General features: G+C 41.5%; 1 protein-coding gene across 50 annotated transcripts in view; it reads left to right on the forward strand.

The window, feature by feature from the left end:
- Positions 1–20791, forward strand: part of MAP2 (microtubule associated protein 2) — a 226947-nt gene that overhangs the window by 198646 nt on the left and 7510 nt on the right. For 25 of the 50 annotated variants that reach the window (XM_065069003.1, XM_065069039.1, XM_065069041.1 and 22 more), the window contains 3 exons: positions 1915–1976; positions 7090–7243; positions 9475–9818. In XM_065069003.1, the coding sequence (XP_064925075.1) occupies positions 1915–1976; positions 7090–7243; positions 9475–9818 (560 nt within the window). Of the gene's footprint in view, positions 1–1914; positions 1977–5520; positions 5707–7089; positions 7244–9474; positions 9819–20791 lie in introns of all 50 variants that reach the window. The other 25 variants (XM_065068994.1, XM_065068995.1, XM_065068997.1 and 22 more) reach the window with 3 other exon arrangements.

Genomic DNA, 20791 nt, shown 5'->3' on the forward strand with positions numbered 1-20791 from the left:
GACAGTGTCTCTCTCACTTTTTTGTTTTTACGTAAAATACAGCACCATTTCTTGAAGCCAATGTCAATTGTCAGTGTGTCCTGTTTGTCAGTTTTAGTGATATCTGGCCAATGGAGCCCCACAAAGAGTCTCTTGGCAGTGTAGTCTATACAACTTTGAGTGTATTGCAGTCAGTTAAAATCTCCGTGTTGCATTTACCGTGACTTTAATATGAAACATATTTAGTCCTAAGCGTCTACCCCCAAAAAGTTAATATTTGCTCATTTTTTCTGTGTAGTGGCCCAGAAAATGACATCTTTCCCCTATTTTCCCCTCAGTACCAGGAAAAAAAATCCCACATCACTGTGAAGTAAGTACTGGCATATACCAGTAACTCACAGTGCCATTTCCCAACTCATGTTTTGTGAGTGGCTATGAGATGCTGCTGCCATGGTACCATCAGAGGAGCATTGATGGTGGCAGGCCAGGACAATTACCTGGCGGGAGTCACTATGTGGTAGACTTCTGTTCCTCATCTTCAGTTCTGGGGTCACCCCCTGAGGTAAAACAGGTTCATTGTGTATTTAAACTGGCAGCAGAGCCTGTCGAGATCTTTTGTTCCGATGGAGAAGTTGTGGTTTGTTCAGGTAAGTCAACACAAGCAGCACAGCTGTTCTTTGGCTTCATAGTGGCAGCTGGTTAGGGTTCAATACCAAGAGAAGGAGGAAAGAAGCTATTTGTTATTATTTAGAAGAGATGTAAAACAGACCAAAACCAGCAGTAACAGATGTGGTAAAGTGTGATGCAAGAGGGCTGTGCTGTACTGATGCCTGTTACAAATTCAGAAGAACTGAGTTTTGCAGTTGTATATTCTTATCCTCCTCCCAAGTTTTCTCTCCTTCAATTAAAAAAAAAATAAAATAAAAAAAAAAAAGCAGCAATGAAATTATATTGAGGGCAGAACCAGAGTGAGAAGTGTGGCAGAAGACCAAGGATCTCCTCACTACACCTGGGAACTGCACAGGAAAACAAGGAAATTAATCGGTTCTGTCCTGTTTGATGTGTTAGGGTTGGTTTTACAGTTGTAAGACAGTTGGGTATACAGCAAAAGGTTATCATCTGGGACCACTGTCCTGCTTCTGCATTTACTAAGGGCATTGGGGCACAGATGCCAAAAGGTTTCACATCTAGCTTTTGTGTAGTAAATCACTTCCTGAACAACATTGTTGGGGTGAAACTAAGAACCTGCTTTCTGAAGAGCTACCCCCTTCCAAAACTTTTCGTAAGGATGGAATCTAAGTCAGACAGAAAAATCTTACCTCAAACCATGTTGTATCAGATAAATGAAATACTGAATTAATATATTTGATGTCCAAAATATAATTTGAATTGCTAAAGTCTGAGGACTTAGTTGACCTATGGCACACAGACCTTGATGACACAACTAGGAAGATAATTCAACAGCAAATCTCTCTCCTTCTGTTAGGAATGTTGGCTAATATTTTGGAAAGTGGTGATTTCAGAGGTCTCTCTTAAAATTTTCATTTGTGGTTTACCTGAAGGGGCCTGATTTTTAGAGGACAGTCCTGAGAATTGGGATGCTAAGGTGTCTGAGGATTGACCTTTAGAACTAGACCCTTGTATAGGTGTCGACTATTTCTTGAACTTTTTACTTTAACTTCTAGACTTCTAGGAACATGAATACTAAATTTTATTTTGTTTAAAATGCATAGAATACCTTTTTACCTCAAGCATGGTGAACGTAGGACATTTTTAAGGCAGGTGCATTTCTGCATACAGTTTGCTGAGAGTAATTCACAAAGTAATTGCTTTGTATAGTAATTCCAAAGCATTTAATTGTTTTCACAAGTGTACGAAGTGGAAATGCTTATTATTTTTGTTTTTAACTCTCAAGTATTTTTTTGGGTTTCTCAGCAGCAGGTGGTGAAACGAACCAGGCTCCTGGTGTATTTAAACAAGCAAAGGAAAAACTCTCAGTGAGTAAAATCATCTTATTCATCTTCATAATCTCCTTTTGTCCTTATTTCTGATCTTTTTGAGTTAATTCAGTAAGTTATTGTGTGTTCCATTTAAAATTTGTGTTTCGTTTAGAATTTTCCCATGTTCATTATTCATTTAAAAGGGTAATTAAAACCACCTTTCCCGAATAACCTCTGAATTACAGTTCCGGGTAGCAGATGATGACAGTTTGCAGATCCATAGGGGGCAGAGAGACTTCAAACTGCAGGAGCTGGATGTTGTTCAGCGTTTTGAGCCAGGTCATCCTCAGGGATAAACTGTGGACTCTGGCCCCTTCTGCAGCACCCTACTCATACTGCCACCTTGCTCGATTGCTCTGCAGGCAGAAACCCTCCCCCAGGACTTCCTATAAATTTCCTAATATATTCCATGGCTCATGTGTTTCATCTGTCTGACCACATCATCAGTTCTTTGGGAAACAATAAATTATGTCTCATAAAGTGCTGCATGTTATTAATGAATCATAAGAAATTGTTAATGATTATAGCAGCATAACTCATTAGAGGCTTTGGAGGAGCTGTGAAATTGAGATGTGAATTTAGCCATGGATTCTGGGATTTCATGTGGTTTTTCAGGTCTGACACATTTCAGTTCATAACTGGGAAACTTCTAGAGCTTCTTTACTAGTACAGCAAGAAGTATCTGGACAGGTTTCTGGTCTGAGTCAGCAGTATGGTTTATTGCTGTCTTTTCGTGGGGGGTGATCAACACTTACGCAAAGGAAGTCACTACTAGCCCATTTTCAGTGTCACCTGTGTTTGTGGATTGCTCTAAGTACAAGCACTGCAAAATAAGTCTCTGAAATTATATGCTTTCTATACACCTCTCTCATTCTTGTCATTTGCATTATGCCAAAGATCACGAGTCTGTTCCCTGCTTACTTTCTCTCCCTGTTGCCACACTTCTCTGATTGCCACACTCCCACATCTTGTGGACATTTTCTCTTCCATGCTTTGGCTTCACCTCTGATTTTATGAAGACCTGTCCCTTTTTATTGTGCTTATTCCTGATTTTCAGCTTTTATGTCCTTCAAATGCAGCCTTTTCCTCACTACTGGTAATGTTGGATAATCCAGCCTCATCAGTTTTGTTATCCACCTTCAAACTACAGTTTACATGCTGCTTTGCAGACAAGTTCAGGAAAGGCTAAGCAGTTCCATCTGCTGGAAGGAGCTGTGTACCTGCGGTAGAAAGACGCTGAGAACATCGGTCATGTGTTAGGAACACCTCTGAAATAAAGTGAGGTTCCTGCATCCCAACTTCAGCAATCTTAGTGTTCTGAGTCTTAGTGTTAGGTAGATCTTTGTCCTGTGGACAGCTGGCACTTCCAACAACATGAATTATAACAGAAGTCAAAGGTAAAGTATTGCTAACAGAGAATAAGAATAGTTTCCTGGGTTAAAGCACAGGCAAAGACTGGGGCATTTGCTTTCTTTGCTTGCTCTGCCAGCCTTGAGCATGCTGCTGAAACCAGGTTGGGCCAGATTCTGCTGCTGTTACTGATGCTAAAAAGTGCCTTGCTCCTTAAGTAACACTGAGGGGATCTAGACTGTGGTAGTCTCTGAGCAGTGCATTAAGTCAAGGTCACACCTTTTCCCCAGCAGTTCCATTGAAAGATCTCAGTCTCGTTCATCTGTAGCATCCCCGTTGGATGCACATATTCATGGAGGATGCTGTATGCAATATGAGTGAAAAGGACAAGGTCTCTACATTGTTCCTAGAATCTTAATCTGTAGGAGTCTTCCAGTCTTGTTAGGGCAAACATTTTGCGTGACTCGCAAGTTGAAAAAAGCAAGAAACACTGACTGAACAATTGAGGCTCAAACAGTGTGTGCTTAGTTACACCTTAAGTTCAGAAAACCGTGCAAAAGGTATTTTCAGGATGTCTGCCTCTTGGAGCCACACAACATAGATACCCTGCTTCCACCAAGTCTCCGCATCAACAAACACCTTAGTGCATTTGTAAATATGGCCCAAAGTTTCACAAGTGGATGAGACCCGTAAATTGAACTATGAAAAATCGAAGTCTGCAGAAGCCTTTGATGTGACAGAAACACCTATCGATCAGTTTCTGTTTAAGATAATTATTCACTGATTTTATTCTGTGTATTCACAAACAGTGAAATAAGTATTGAAAGAAAGAGATGTAAACATGTTGCAAAAAATATATTCTAGGAATATATTCTTGCTAGTAAACCACTTCTATCCTTTTAACTGATTTCTTGTCTTGCTCAGTAGAACTATGCTATATGGATGATGATATCCAATAGAAGTCTTCTCAGCTGTGATGTAGGCCTGGAATTGTTTGTTACAGAATTCTTCAACTGTTAATCATGTTGACGATGTCATGGATGACATTCAGCACACCAGCCTTAGTTTTCTGTAGGCTGGGTATATAGCCTAAGCCAGATGCCTGTCAGTAGAGAGTTGACAACACATTCTTTTCTGATTTTCTAACAAAGACAAATTAAGGAGTAACTCAGACACCTTTTCTGAACATCAAGAGAGTCTAGGTGACCTAGATCAACTGCCAGATTTCTCATGGCTAAAGCTCTGTACCAGACCCCATAATTACAGGCCAACTGGGGTCGGTCCTATGGGTAACTTCATGCTTGTATGAATACAGGGAGAATCAGGACTACATTGCCAAGATAACTGCCTTGCAATTGTTCTTTGTAGTATCATTTATACAAATGGAAAGAAAAAAAAGTATTGCTTAAGCAAGTGGCCCTATTCTCTTTGAAGGAATTTCTTTTTTACAAAGCAGTTAGGTGTTCCTAAGTGTCAACAACAAATTTTCAATCTGTCCTATTGATATTTAATTGTTTTTTCAATGGGATATTACCATTATTCAGAATCAGACAAGTATCTGATGACAATGACATATCATGTCAGCCTTTCAACCATAGATGGGTTTCCTCATCCCAGGACTCTACGTTGTCACTCTATAGAGTAACACCAAATGCACAGATTACAGTGTTTGGGGTGCATTAGGGATTTTGTATGTACACGGTGGCACAAGAAGCAATGCTGTCATCCTATCATTGTGGGAATACTGGTGTAATTTTTCTTTTATGTTTTCCACTGTTTAATTCTTGACAGTAGCCTGGAGGGATTATGTTTCAAATGCACGGCTTAGTTTTAAAGGACTAGGATCTCTTGGTGCTCCTGTAGTTTTGCACTTGCTTCTAATGCAGCCAGTCAGCAGTTGTACCAGTTTAATGCCATACATGGCACCAGTTTTGTTGTATTAACACAGGACAAAAATAGCATCTGCAGAAAACGGCACTTTCTAGAATCAGTAACTCTATCCAGACCCCGATAGTTTCAAACAACACAGAACTGAAACTTTGATGTATGTCAAAACTGCATAGACACCTTTACCAGACACAGGAAAAGTATTAATTCATAGCTTGTCTTTTTTTTTTGGTCCATGTTGCATGTGTTTTCCTTTTGTCCAGCTTCATGTTGTGTTTTCTTTTGTTTGTTTTCTCATGACTAGACTGCCTCTTTGTCAAAGATTCCTGCCTCAAAGTCTAGAGCAAAGTCATTGCTTCCTCCAAGACCCAGCTCAGCTTGCTCATTAACTACTAAAAGGGCCACTTTTCTCGATACAGACAGTTATTATGTACGGCCCTCCTCAGCAGGCCCAAGAGACTGCTTGCCCTACTCAAAATCAGATGCTAAGGTAAGGTAGCAGAATTGGTAGAGACAGCTTGGAGATGTGTAGGTGAATTCCATGGGTCACATTCTCTCCCCACTGAATTTGAGTAATTCTCTGTGAATCTTACATGGGATTACTTACATCCAGTGGCAGGAAAACTGATTATCAGGCTACAAGATTTGTGCTACAAAATGGAGAAAAACAAAGGAGATTTTCCAGAGGAAACATAAGTGAAATAAGTTACAACTAGAAGGACGTATCTTCTTTCTATTGATGATATGGATGCTGCTTTATTGACTGCTAAGAAGTTGCACCCATTTGCACATGGGTAAGTGGCAAAGAACAGTACTAATTCATCTGTCCAAGTTTAAAAAAAGGTAATTTTCGACCAGTTAATATTCTCTGAAAACACATTCAGTCCCCAGTGTAGGAGAGCACAGTCTAATCACCAGCAATAAGGACAGAAGCCAAATGCTTTAGCAACCTAATCTGGTCAATGCATGGGACCATGTTGAAGAAGTTGCCGTATAAATTAAAAGACATGTTTGACAGTCCATTCTAGCTTCCCCGTGTTTACATTTTATGTGTGTTTTGAATCTACTTGATGCTGAGTTGCTAGGTACCCACATTTACAAACTCTTTTCACTACTAGCTTCCATTTTCTGTGTAATGCTATGCTTGGTGTGTCTTTTACTAGTTGGGACCATCATCATATTTGCCTTTGAGAGGACTATCTGCTTATGCAAGACTGTCTTTGGCTGCCCATCCCATAAGTTCAAACATATTCTAACATACATGTCCATTACTCTAACCCTGGTAAAAAGAAGGTATCTGCTGACTTCAAAAACTAAAAAGATGAGTATGGAAGGAAATAAGAGAAGACACCAGGATTAATAGTCCAGCACTCAAAAAGTAATCTCTAGCTAAAGAATTTTTCTTTGTAAAAAAATTACAAGTTTGCATTCAAAAATGCAGAAATTGCACATCACCTAACAGTCTAGTGTGGGGTATATTCTGGGCATCAGTAATGCAGTTACTTTGCAGGTAAATGTATGTAAGAATTTCACACCTGAGCTCCAGATAATTTTGTACTTTCAACTTACACTAAAAAAACACCCTTGTTCCTTATTAAGAACAAAATGTGGAATTAATCCATATTTAGATCCAAGGGTATCTGTATCTGTTTCAAGTAGCTCGAAGATGTCTATTGGGTGTTTTGATGCAGTAAAGAAGCACCAGGGAGCTAAGCAGAGCATGGGAGGTGGCTGGATCCCCACAGCTGCCTGTGTGAGTAGTAAACCGGGCCCACAGGAAGAGGTTTCCCCCTCTGTATAGGCTGAGAGAAATCACAGCCCAGAGAGTGAGTTTTGAAAAATAAACCTTTCTTTTTTATTTTGCTATTATTAGGATGGAGTAAGCAAGAGTCCCGAAAAGCGTTCCTCTCTACCGAGACCTTCCTCTATCCTTCCTCCTCGAAGAGGTGTATCAGGAGACCGAGACAGAGAGGAGAACTCCCTCTCCCTCACAGCCTCCCTTTCCTCTTCAGTACGACGGACCACCCGTATGTGTTTTGCTTATTCACCTTCTCCTACTGCTGTGAATGTTACATCCTTGTTAGATTTGTTCCATCGCCATAGCATCATGTCTCTATCTTTTACACAGAAGGGTAGGTCTGGGCTATGCTGTTGAAAATCAAAGCCTCATGGACTGTTTTTGTTCAGATGCCAAGTGCTGAGCAGCAAAAGCTTGAAACCAGGGACAGGATGCACCTTTTCTGTAGTCTGCAATGCCCAGAGCTGGGACTGCTGTTCAGACTAATCACTAATACTAGAACATGCCTTTGCAGAGAGTTCAGAGCTGGGTAATGTATTTAAAACAGGACATTTACAAACAGCAGCAAGAAAAATGAGACAAACCTGAAGTAGGCAATATAAAATATTGATGGATCTTGGGAAAGTGGACCTAATATTATAGTCATTCACTTGTTTCACAGTAATGATCTCCCAGTGTTCTAATCCTATGGTAAAAACACTGCTGAGAATTGAGATGTTAGCTGGTGGCATGACTCATTGGGGGAAGTTAGGATAATAAGCCAGCAAGGACCTTTTATGAGGACCAATGTTATCAAATCACAAGCCAAAATAAATTACAGGACAAAGATGATTTTACCAAATAGCCCCAGAACTTTTAAATAGATTCAGCCCAGGCCTCAGAACCTGGATGTGGCTCCCTGCTTTCCAATAGGAATTCCTCTGATTTCTTTCTTCAGAAACCAATCTCAGCCCCTTTTAAGATGGCTTAAGGGAAATAGATTATGACATTGTACAAAAAAAGTCCTTTGAAATTCTTGGGTGATGCTCCAAGGGTAAAACAGAGACCCTTTGTAAGCAGAGTGACCCCCAGCTGGCACCACAGCCCATTCTGCTGATTAGGAGTGAAAGACCATTGAGCATTTGCCAACATGGTGAAGGGCTTGGGAGTGAAAAATAAATATACCAAATCCGCAAGGAGCTGGGAAAAAATAATTCTGTTTCTGTCTTAGTTGGTATAGTGAGTAGGTTCTGGTTTAAGGTTGATTTGGAAAGAAAGAAACCATTCAGGGAAACTGGAGGTGAGAGTGGAGTATGTTCAATCCATCTAATGAGTCACATAGAGTTTCACCTGGATTCCCGGGACAGCAGTGTGTTGCATTTGGCCCACCACCTATAAATCAACAGAATGATTAATAAATATTTTAAATAAGATTTTGATTAGTCCCACTGGATGCTCTAGAAAGGCCCATTGGATTTATAATTCCTGAACATTTTAAAGGTGAAAACATGTATGCACCTATTTGGCACTGGGGTCCTCAGGCTTTGGGATTGGTTTGGTATTTTTCCCCCAAGTATTCTCAGCAAAGCTTTGCTTTAAGCAGCATATGGAGATATCTCAGCTTCTGTTCATTTGCGTTTGAGAGTTACCAGCAGAGCTGGCTGCAGAAAGCACAATACCACTACTAAAGTGATTCGTATGCTGAGTGAAGAGGACTGGCAGTGCTGTAAACACTGAATGGCACTGCTACAAAATATTACAATATTTATTTATTTTGAACTTGTGTGCAGCCATAACTAGAATGTGACTTTTAATCAAGGTTGCCTTCTGTAATTGCTTTCTTTCACTGCACTAATGAAAAATAGCAATTGAACGTGAGGGACATCTGCCCATCCACATAACAGAGCTATGACTTGTCCATCAGTTGAATGCCCGCCCAGGGTTCAGCTGCAGACACCAGATTACCAGCAGTGCTATGTGAACAGCAGCAGCCGGGCACTCAGTGTCTTTAGTTTCAGTATTACAATCAGAATTTTCCCTACTCTCTAGTTTAATGCCCCAATCCATTGAAATTGGTGGCAACATTCTTACTGGCTACTCAGGTTGTCAGATCAAGTCTCAAAGGTTAGGTTCTGAGGTTCTAGTCCGTTTCCCAAGACAGAGATGGACATGACGTTGTGCCCCGTTTAGTCAGCTTTGCAGGAAGGTTTTGGTGGGAAGCAGCCCTGTGTTACAGAGCGAAGAGCTTGGTCACCGTGGGGCAGTTTACCAGTTCAGCCGCACATGACAAGGTAACTCCTGGCAGGCTGATTAGCAAAGTAAGACACAGAGACTGACATCCAGCTGTTCCCGCACCACGCATTAGCACAACCATCTGAGAGCTGTAACCTCGCTTGGCACACTGGGAGGTGTTTTGTGAGGTAGAGGGAAAAGGAGCTGTATTTCTGTGGGTCTAATGCTATTCTTTTTTCTTGCATGTAGGATCAGAGCCAATTCGTAGCAGAACGGGAAAAAGTGGAACTTCTACCCCCACTACTCCTGGCTCCACTGCCATCACCCCAGGGACACCGCCAAGCTATGCCTCCCGTACCCCAGGCACTCCAGGGACACCCAGCTACTCCAGAACCCCCCACACGCCTGGGACCCCCAAGTCTGCCATACTGGTACCTACTGAGAAAAAAGTTGCCATAATTCGCACTCCTCCTAAATCTCCAGCCACTCCGAAGCAGCTACGAGTTATTAATCAACCTCTACCTGACCTCAAGAACGTCAGGTCCAAAATTGGATCAACAGATAACATCAAATACCAACCTAAAGGGGGGCAGGTAAGCATTCCACTCTTTATGTTCATCCATATATGGTTTAGTCTTACATGTGCACCTTTGGGATAGGGATGGGATGGGAGCCATTTTGAGTTGCCTTGCAAATGCTGCCTCTATTGCCCATATACATTGTTTGTTTATGTGACGTTAAATGGCAGGGACCAGGACAATCTTCAGAAAAGTATTTTGTCACCTGAAAACTAACACTACCTCACTGAGATCAGTTGAAAAATTTCAAACAGTAGTTTGCACTCCATGCTTATGTTTCAGCCTGAGTCTCAGCAGTTGCTGCTTAGTTAGTCTTCATCAATATCAGCAAATGAAAGAGGTTTGTTTTAATTCAAGTAAGTTCAAATTCAATCCAGATAGATGTTAGCAGGACTGGACAGCACCATGATCTTTTCCTGTCATTTTATGTGATATGTGCATTGTGTTGGGTGATGTTAATGAGGGTTGCAGCCTCTGATCTGGTAAATCCACCCTAAGTTAAAGATCATGGGAGGGAACAGATATTAGACTTAGCTGTTTTTCTTGCTGCAGGATTTGAATAAGCAGAACAGGGCTTAAATTGTATGAAGTAGAGAATACAATAAGAACAGGTGAATGTGTAAGAAGGCAGATCAGGATTTTCTGTTCTCCCTGTCTGAAAGAACAAGGATTCAGGGACACTGATGCAATTAGAAGCTGGAAAAGGAGAGTTTCACACCTTGCAGAGTTACATAATGAAGCACATTGTCATGAAGATCGCTTTCAGCTAATGACTGAATATGTGTGTAGGGTAACAAAATGCCCTGTTACTACAGCAGAACTTGCCAAACTTTGGAAAGGACAGTAAGCATGGAGGCTTTTAAGCTAAGCAGAAGCTTTTGGAGGCTGAGGAAAAATCAGATAGGAAGTACCATAAATCTTCCTGAGGTATGGTGTTTATACCTTCCTCTGAAGAGTCTCTGCTTAATGCCCTACCAAGCAGAGCTATGGCCAGAGCTTGAACAGTCTCCCATTTTTGGGCAATGCAGAAATGGTTACACAAATGGCATTCAAAGCCAAAATTATGTCCAAGCAATTTGTTTGTCTTTCTGTTTGGAACAACTGTTGTTCTAGCTTACAGGATGAAGCGGTCCCTTTTATTAATGTTTAAAGAGTTATAAAACCATTTATAACCTGAAAGAATTCCTATTTCATTTAGAAACAGCAAGGCTGAATGAGGAAAAAGAATATAGCTTATCAACATTTATACTAAAAAATATGGACAATTCAGTCTGTAAACAATTACGTTGATTTATTTTTTGTAAAAAGTGCTTGTACATTTCATATTGATTCTGGTTGCAACCCATGATGAAAGCTCCCAGTGCCCCCAGCTCCCTTTTACTTCCCCAAGACTGCTGAGTTACAGCAGTAGCAATGTGAGTGCCTTATGAAATGTTCACTTTTCAACTGTCTCCAGGGACAGGACATCAGGGTCAAGAACATGCTCCCCCACTCAGCTGTCCTGAAAACAAGGCATTCCAGAAAGCTGGGTTGCACAGTGTTTCCAGATCAGATACTGCTATGTATATTGGAGTTTTAGAATACATAGAAGAACATACAGAACAGTGAGGTTTGCCTAATGCTGTCTCAGAAAAAAATAATAAATTGGATCAAAATTTAGGATTGCAACCATATGCCTACTGCAGGTCTTCAAACAAAACAAAACAGGCTCATGTATTAAACAGTAAGGTATCTCAAAGGTGTTGATCCTGTTTTCATGGTAAATTAACACATTAGGTGCTTTCCAGATTTGGACAGTAACCAGTTACTCATCTAAGTCAAGAAAATAATGCCTCAGCAAAGAAAGGTTCTTCTGCCTTTATTTTGACAAGCGTTTGTATGGCAGTTCAGCTCGCATTTGACATATTGTGTAGCAGATGGTCAGGGCACACAGGGGCTCGGCGAGGCTTGAAACACAGGTTTGGTCTGTGCATCTGGATCAGCATTCATCATAACAAGTCCAGCTGCTGGACATGGGGCTCAAAACCAGCACCATGTTAGCCTGTTCTCCACCTCCTCTGGACTGTGACAGCCTTACAAGACCGGAGGCCACAGCAAATTGTATTTCTTTGTAAACAGCCCGCCTAGAGAGATACGTTTCCTTAGCATTTCTGTAGAGTTGAACTGAGGCTTTACTGGGTAGCAAAGGATGGCACAGCAGTTTGCATTTCAGTCTTTTGGGGACCACATTTGAAATCTGCTGGGTGGACATAATGTCACTGAAGCTAAAGGATTTTTTAATGCCCATTGATATATGGCCATGGAGCTGTGGGCTGGGCAAAGAGAGACTCACTGAGGTTTTCCTTTCTGTCTCCTTTATGCCATAGTTTCTCAGTCTAGACAAGAGGGTTTAGAATTAATTATTTTCCAGTTTCTGCAGTTGGATTTTATAGAGTCTGTGAGAGGAACACATGAAAGCTAATTTCCTTTCCTTGTGTCTGCTCACTTCTTCAGTGTCTGGTGGCAAATACTGCACTGGCTGAAATGAGCTGTTATCTGTTATCTGCTTTTAGTGATGATACATGTAACAAACAGAAAGCTGCTCAAGTTTTATGACCCGAACTAGAAGTGCTGATAGCAATAACCACAGGAAAAACAAGTAGACAAAAAGCCAGCATACATCTGGGCAAGTTAAGTACATAAACATGACATGCGAATCTCCAAAGGAGTACAGATATGCAGCCCAAAAGTGTCATTTGGAGACAGACTGTCCTTTTACCAGAGGCATATCTGAACCTAGCACAAGGTTTTCTCTTAGCTTACAGCTGTCCTAGAGAAAGCAGCCATGCTCTGAAACTGCCAGAGGCTGAGGTGTAGAAATGAAGCAGCAGTGGATGTCTGAATGCTAAATAGATCAAGAAATACAGTGCTTCAGCCTTGAATTTCATCAAAAACTCATCAAACAGCAGACTGATTTTACTTCAGCTCTGACTTGCCAGCCACAGAAGCAAAGAAAAGGAGAGAAATCAGTCCACCTGACAGGGAGAGAAAAAAAAATGAGGGGGAAAAAAAAGGAGCATGGCTTCCAGGGGAAGAAGCAAGCTAACTTTGCATTGCATTAAGCTCCTACTAGGAATAGATGGGTTGAGATGTGTTTAATTGGTATTCTGCAGTCTGGAGAAATGAGGACTTCTCCACACTGTGATGCAGCCAGTAGGTGGTTGTCTGGTTTTCTCTTTATAGTGGAGTATGGTGAAATGTATCATTCTTGGCACAGCTCAGAGGCGACTTGCTCGTGGGTATGTCTGCTGGGCTTCAGATGGATTTTCACACCACATCAGCTGTGGAGGAAATGCTGTGCTTTCAAAAGTAACCCATTTGCATCTGTTATTTCTCAGACAGCCCAAGGGAAGCATGAGGGATCTGGGGGAAAGGGTTGGAAATCTGTTTCAGATGCCAAGAATGGGGTTTTTCTTTTCTGTTTGGATTCTTCTTTTCTTGAAATTCTGTCTATGGATGTAGTTTGTACCGTATCAGAGTACAGAAGTGCATCAATTGAATAATTTTGTTACTGATCAGGCAGAGTGTTTATAAAGCATCATAGGCCAGCAACCAAGATAAAGCTAACCTAGGTTTCCTGTAATTTAATCTTAAAATGTATACATCAAAACTTAGCCATGGGCAAGAACTTCAGTGGATGTGAATCAGCATAACTTCATCAAAGTGAATGGAGCTCTACAGACTAGAATGGCATGTGTAAGTTTTAAAATATCACTAACTGTAGTAACAGCCAGGCACCTTGTAAGAAGTAAGATAACACATACAAAAATGAAATACCTAAGCCATGTGGAAGAATGAAGTGTTCCTTGAAGGTGTGTAGGAAAATTAAGAGAGAACTTCATAATCTTTCCTAATCTGTAGAAAACAACATGCTTTTAATCCCAGGTCAGAAGTTCTGAATAAATCAATTATAGCACTATTCAGTAGAACCTGTCCAGAAATCACAATAATGCTGGTAAGGAGAACAGGCATCTGCATTAAATGATAAAAGAGACCGGCACCAGGAAGCTATGACATCTCAGAGCTGGGCAGAGGAGGAGGCTTGGATACATATCTGTAGTCTGCTTTGAAAATTTTTTTGTTAATTTCAAAATCAGTTTGGATGGCAGGAGAGATTCCCCTACAGCAGACCCTCATAGCCCCACACACCCCATCATCACAATTTACAACGCAGTCTGCAGAGAATAGTAGGCTCCTGAAGTAGTCCCTGCCTCAGCTACAGCCGGCCAGGCTGCAGAGTCAGTGCAGAGACAGGCAGGGCTGGTGGCCCACCAGAGCTTAGCACCTCCTGGGAAAGCTGCAGGTCAAAAGGGTATTCAGCAGCTTCTCCTCGAGATGGCATTTTACAACTCCTTTTCCTCCTGTTTCACATGTCTTTGGCACCACGTTATGAACACTGATGATGGCCCAGAAATTAATCTGAAGATCTAGATTATATGCTATTGGTGCACTGCTGGATGAAGACTGTCCTAAAGGGTAGTGGAGAATATAGCCCTAACAAAAAGTACAATCCGAGCTGTTGCTGGGTCACATTCAGTCTCCCGTCTCCTCCTGGCACATCATGCATTTTTTCCTCAATCCGTTGTGATCTGTGACATAAGTGAGCCAAGATCGCTTTGAGAATGTCCCTGCTCAGAACAGTGATGAACAGATATGAGCTACAAAGTTCAAGTTTTGGTGCTTTCCCAAACCAGAGCCACGGGAAGCAGCTGTATAGGGGGGATTGACATTATAACATGGCTCTTGTTAAAGCATTTAGCTTATGAGAGACTGGGAAACAAATGCTTCCACACTCTTAGCTGCATTTGTTGGAGTAAGTATGTACATTTACCAAGTCAACAGTTCATAACTGTAAGATAAATTCATCTCTGCCAGTTTTGTGGATTTGTAAAACATTTGAAGGGTTTTGTTCTGGACTGAAAATTACAAACTAATTCATCCCTTGATAACTACAGATCTTCAAATGCAAAGAGAAATTAGAGTTTCAGGCATACTTTCAAAACTCTGTCAGAGCTCAAAACCATTATTTTTAAGTTTCTGAAATTTAGAATTTTGGCTGATTGTACAGAAATAACATCTTGCAGTTCCTATGTTCAGACTGCATTCATTTAATGGAAAGCTTGCCTGAGTACAGTCTGTACAGTTAAGCCTTGAATTATTCTGGATAAAAAGACCCTTTTTCCTGTGTTGTACTTCAGAAAAATAAAGCAGTTGTTGCCAGGCTCTAGCAAGTTTCAGAAAGTTTGAGGAAAGGTGTTTGGTTCGTAGAAATAAGCAGGAAATTAAAGCTTTGTGTCCAGATCTAACATTCATTTTCTATGTGGCTGGGCCAGAGTAACATGGCTGCTGTGCCTCAACCATCTGTAAAGTCTGCATCATGCTCGTTGAAGACACAGTTAGGAAGGTCACAAGCTGCCTGATGGGGCTCTAGCCACTGACAAAACTTCCACCAACTACAGTAGCCATAACACGATGCTTCTGCCTCTTTTGAAGGCAGTTGGACAGGGTGTGCTCAATCTGTCTCCCTAAAGTTGAAGGTGTCACTTTCTAGAGGATTCAGGATCTTTCCACCAACTACAGTGGCAGCTTAAGCAACCAGTTCCAACTCTTAACTTGCTAACGTTAGAGGAGACAAATCCCAGCCATGATGTACCATACATTGTTGGTCTTTCATTAATAGCAAGGAGAGAAACAGTATTTTTTTTTTTCTGGAGTGGATTGAAATTACCAGTACATAAATCTCTCTGGAAGTCTGAGTCATCCCAGCAGCAAGTTCAGTAGAGCAGGCATTTTGAGCTGAGCTCTAAGTAGTCTAGATTTTGGCAATAATATGGGGAAGGCTGTTCTTTTGAGAAAAATATTCAGGCAATACATAATCTGGGTCAGAGCTGTTGACTCATATACTAGTGTTCTGTCTTGCATGGAAAGGTGAGAAAAAGAGTTCAGTTTGCTAGATGGGAAAAGGCAAGAAAGGAAAGGATAAAAATGTCAGTTTTTACCTTGGAAGTTTGGATTTGAACAATAAAAAGGGATGTTAAGAGACATATCTGCTGAGCTTTGAAAAAGCTCACTTGGATGAAGAGATATACACAAGATATTTTTTTGAACTTGAACTGAACAACCTAATTGTCTGTTTAATTTGGCTGTTGTCTCTTGACTGTAAACTCTTTGACATGGAAAGTAGACATTTTGATTTGTATTTCCCAGCACAATCGTGCACAACGTCTCTGTTTCTCTGTAGGCCTTTCTCCCTTTCTTGATGGGGCTATGCCTAGTTCAGAGTGGACACCTTATTAATTAGGTGAATACAGTGATTTGAAATAGGTAGAAAGAAGCCTGTAAATCAGCCATCATTGTCCTATGCAGGTATTAAAGACGGCTGATTGTAGGACATCTCTTCTATTTTACTGATACTTCCCATTGAAAGAACCTATTTTCATTGTTTGTAATTGTTTCACAGTTTAAGTGTTCAGGCTGAAATATTACATGCTCAGTGTCTGCTGCTTGGTACCGTTTTAAAAGTTAGAAGTGAAACTATCTTGTTCAGCCTTTGCTAAGAGCAAGATGAGGATGGTACCTTATTTTGCCTGTGCTATGTCCAATACAGCCTTTTATTTTGAATCTCACTAGCTTGTAGGCTGGCGGCTTCACTAGTGTGTGTATCCTGTAATTTCAGGAGTGCAGAGGCTGAACATGATCGCAAGCTGTGGATGTGGAAAGTCTGAGGCACAATCTTTCTCTTCAAAGGCTTTGCTAGTCCAAATAAGTACCCTTCTCCCTCCTTTTTTCACTACTTGTAATTTTGGCCAGGAGCGTGAAACCTGTAGTATCATCTGTCCTTGGCAGCATTTATATTTGGAAGCACTTAGAATTGCCTCTTGATTCTAATCAGGTTTTAACCTTAACCTTGCTTCCTATGCAAGGCCAATTCTTGTCTCACTAAATCCTTGTGTTAACCAGGAAACCAAACACCGAAAGAATGCCTGGTTTCTGGGATGTAGCTGTGTTAAATCAGCTGTGATAAGTATAAAGAACCTACCCTCTTTGGTAAGTTGTTAGGAGTCTGGAAGCTTTTCCCAGTATAACAGCCCCACAGCATGTTCAAGTAGCACATGGAGCCAAGCTAGAGTACTTGTAAATGCTTCAGGCACAGTGTTTGTGGTAGAGCTTCTCACAGGCCATAATTGCAAAACAATGAGAACGTGGATCATCAGCTTTTTAGAAAATATATTCAGAGCTTGTAGTTTTATCAGCACCACAATTTTTGTTGAGTATCTTTATGTTGGTGTGTACCAGGGTAGTAAGCCACAGGAGGGAAGCTGCTTATGGATTCTCTGCCTAGACGCTGGTGAGTTAGGGGCTTTCCCTCTCATTGTGAAAAGCAGCTGAACTGAATTATTCTGGGCAGCAATGGAACATATTTCTTTCTCTTTTGTAAGCACTTTTCAATCGTTGATGTTGTCTTTACAAGTGAGGCATAACGGAACTAACATTTCTTTGCCTTCCACTCAAGTGTTTCTACAAATTTTTGTTCATCTTGAACGCAGTGGTGCAGTACTGAGAGAGGAGAGTCTGCTCCAAGTCCCCAGACTGGAGACTGTTGTATGTGGAGACTTTGAAAGCTAAATTAACATTTTGTGAATAGCCACAGGAAGGCATATATCTAACTGGGAGATTCACAGGTATTGCCAGCATGTCACATGTCCTTATGTTATTCAGTGTCACCCAAACCATCCCCTCTGATCTAATGCAGATGTTGCTCTTGGACCACAGCTCCTTTGTGTTTAGATTGCCAGTTGGGCTACTATGTATAGGAAAGGAGTTAAGAGTATACCCTGCTGAGTGCCGATCAATATATGCCTCATCTAAATGAACTCAGAAAAATACCTTAATGAACTCAGAAAAATACCTTCAACACTTGGTTTCCTAGCAGACTGCCCATAAATGCCCTGCATCTCTTGATGCTTTGACAGGCAGCATTCAAACAGCACAGAAGGTATTGGAGCACAGTGTCTGATTCCTGCTGGGGACTACCTAGAAGTACTGTGAGTCAGTGAGGCTGTTCTGTGTGTATATCAGCACACAGTCTTCTCTGGACGTCACTTCTTGAATACTGCTGAGGAGTTATCAGAGGACAGAGTGGGGAGAAGGTCTGTAAGACTTTCAGGGCTTCAGACAGAAGCCATTTTTATCCTTGGGCAATGTGGTTTTGTGGAATAAACTCAGCATTGTCTGTAAGGCTTAATTCTTCCACTGTGGTTTAACCTCACATGGATATGACAAATGCTGAGGAAACTCAGGTTGGTCCTGATGAAAACACTAACTTCCAGGCTATGTCCAGCATACCTGGGCAAACCAGTATCTGATCAGAAGACAATGTACCCATTTCAGACTGGCAGGTTAGTGCAATGGTTATGAGGGAGCTTGTCAGGGCATTATCTCATTGTGATGTTAAGTGAGCTTGAATAGAAAACAGTCCTGTTTCTGCCATGGACTGTAATGTTCCCTTTCCTGAATGAGAGCATTCGCAGGCTGGATCTTTCATTTGATGTGCAACACAATTGAAGTGCATATATACACATCCCTACCACACCTCCCCCCCCGCCAAGATCTACGTACACACTCAGGAACATGGACCTTCCTGGTGAGTCATGATGTTCGTGCCCTTTCTATCACAGTCAGCTGCATCATCTAATTCCTTTCATCAAGTGCCATCATAAAAGTTTACCATTTTCTTTTTGGAGCTCTGTTCTCTTGGGAGGCAGTTCCAGAGTCTCCCTGCTCTGATAGTTATGAATTTCCTTCTAGATTCCAGCCTCAAATAATTCCCACTCAGTTTACATTCTTTCTTTGCAAGCCAAAGTTTCTCTTTAGCCTAAATAGTTCCTGTCCCTCTCTGGTACTCTCTGTCTCATGTTTACAGTCCGATTTCTCAAAGGAAACAAAGCCCGTGCAGTCACGCTGTCTGGCTGGCAGTCTAAGCCTTCCTCAACTCATTTGTAACTGATTGGCCCATTTCAACCAGCACTGGCAAGGACGCAGTGATTACAAACACAGGCAGTCCCTCCAGGTTGGGTTATAGTTGTTGACTGGGTACAAAACAGAGACTCAGACACTGTCACTGGGTAAAGACAGTGATAACTCAGCTCTTCTCCACAATCAGAAACAACAAACAGCTGGCTCATTGTGTATCAGCTTGTTTGTCCAGTCGAGCAGACCTGAGAAGAAAACTTGGGAGATATTGCTGGCAAGAGGGGATAGGGCTTGCTGAAGAATATAGGATGGAGGGATTAAGCAGTTTAAAGCCTTAATCTATAGGAAACAAGGCTCCATTAGTTTGTGAAACAGTTATAGAGGGCAGTCATGATTTAAATATGTGCAGGGATATTGATATATTCCAGGAAAGGGAGAAACAGATCATCAGGGAAAACGTGGATCAGTGCAGTTGTGCCCTGTGCCAGATGACCAGCACAACACATCCACATCAGTCAGCTCCCTTCAGCCCTCAGCACAGGACATACAGGATACATAGGTCTCCTGCTGGCCCCTCTACACAGGGGCACATTTCACCCAGTGAGACAGGAAGGATAATTGAGATGATTGGTCCTTTACGTTTTTGCTAGCCAGGTCCATGGGCCATGAGACTCATAAACTGTTAGACTTTTGGGTGCAAATCAACCTTTAGGCACTTGATCAAAGGCACCCTCTCAACTTATCACCTTGCTTTGGCTCTACTTTTAGCTGCAGGCCCCCAGCGCCCAGCACTGAGGTCTTGTCATGACCCCTAAGTCAGCATTTTCAGAGCACATGCATCCCTGTGGCCATTGCTAAGAGGTGCTGCTCATCCATTGCTGAGAGAGATGTGCTCAGAAAGTGCTGGGAAGGCTTTCTGTTTTGCCCAGTTGAGTCTGGCCTGAAGCTCTCTGGGAGCCAGATCTGACTGCACGTCTGACGTGTGTTTCTGTAACTGATGTGACACCTGTCTTGTATAGCACTGGAGTACATTTTTAAACAAACAGTGTATTGAGAGAAAACACAAGCATAAAACTCCAAAGGCGTTTGCTTTCACGTTTCAGTGTACATTGGTTTACTTGTATGGATTAAGCAGATAGGACAGAGAAAGACAGAAATCAGTTTGCCTGCTGAAGGTGACCTACTAGTTGGGAAGTTTTTTGATGCTGTCATCACCCTTATTGCTGAGCATGCCATCACCACAGAACTTTACCAATTAAAGCAAGAGAACACTTAACATCCTAATGGTTTGACTGCTGTAGTGGTTACATTTTATGTAATGAGGAGGACCCATGAAACAGCTTGATGTGAATAAATTCTGTAAATTACCTGCAAAGTGTTACCCTCTGAAAATTTCTTCTTGGATTTTATGAGCTTAAGTCAAGGGTGCACTCCAGGTACTCAGGGCGAGGGGATTTGACTCGCTATCTAAATGTGACATTATCCCCACTGCAGGAGCCAAGAGCTGCAAAATCTGATATCCCTGTAAGGGGGTAAATAGTCTTTCCTAGTTTGGAGAGGTGAGGCACAGAGTAGGTGATTTGTCTCAGATTTATTAGGGAGCCTGGGGCAGTCTGGGGACCTGAAGCCAGGAAACAGAAACTGCAGAAGGTTCTTCTTCCTGCCACTGACTGCTTCAGCTGGTGTGCAGCTGCTTTGTGTTCCTGGAATGGTAAGAAGCCACAGTAAGGAACTGTGCTGTATCTTTCCCTCCCATCTCAATATCTAGTTAGTTACTGTAGGTTTGCCTACAAAAGCAGCCAGCAGGACTGTGCTAAGTAATACCAGTGAAAGCACTCTACAAGTGCAATTTAGCAAAATTAATAAATAGAGCCTGCAATTCTATGGCTTTCTGTACAGGATAGAGTGTAAATTCATATTGTATATCAATAACATAGAGAGAAATAAAATCCAACACAGTATTTGAATACATACTT

This window comes from Columba livia, chromosome 7 (genome assembly GCF_036013475.1).
Source record: "Columba livia isolate bColLiv1 breed racing homer chromosome 7, bColLiv1.pat.W.v2, whole genome shotgun sequence".
Classification (NCBI taxonomy): domain Eukaryota; kingdom Metazoa; phylum Chordata; class Aves; order Columbiformes; family Columbidae; genus Columba; species Columba livia.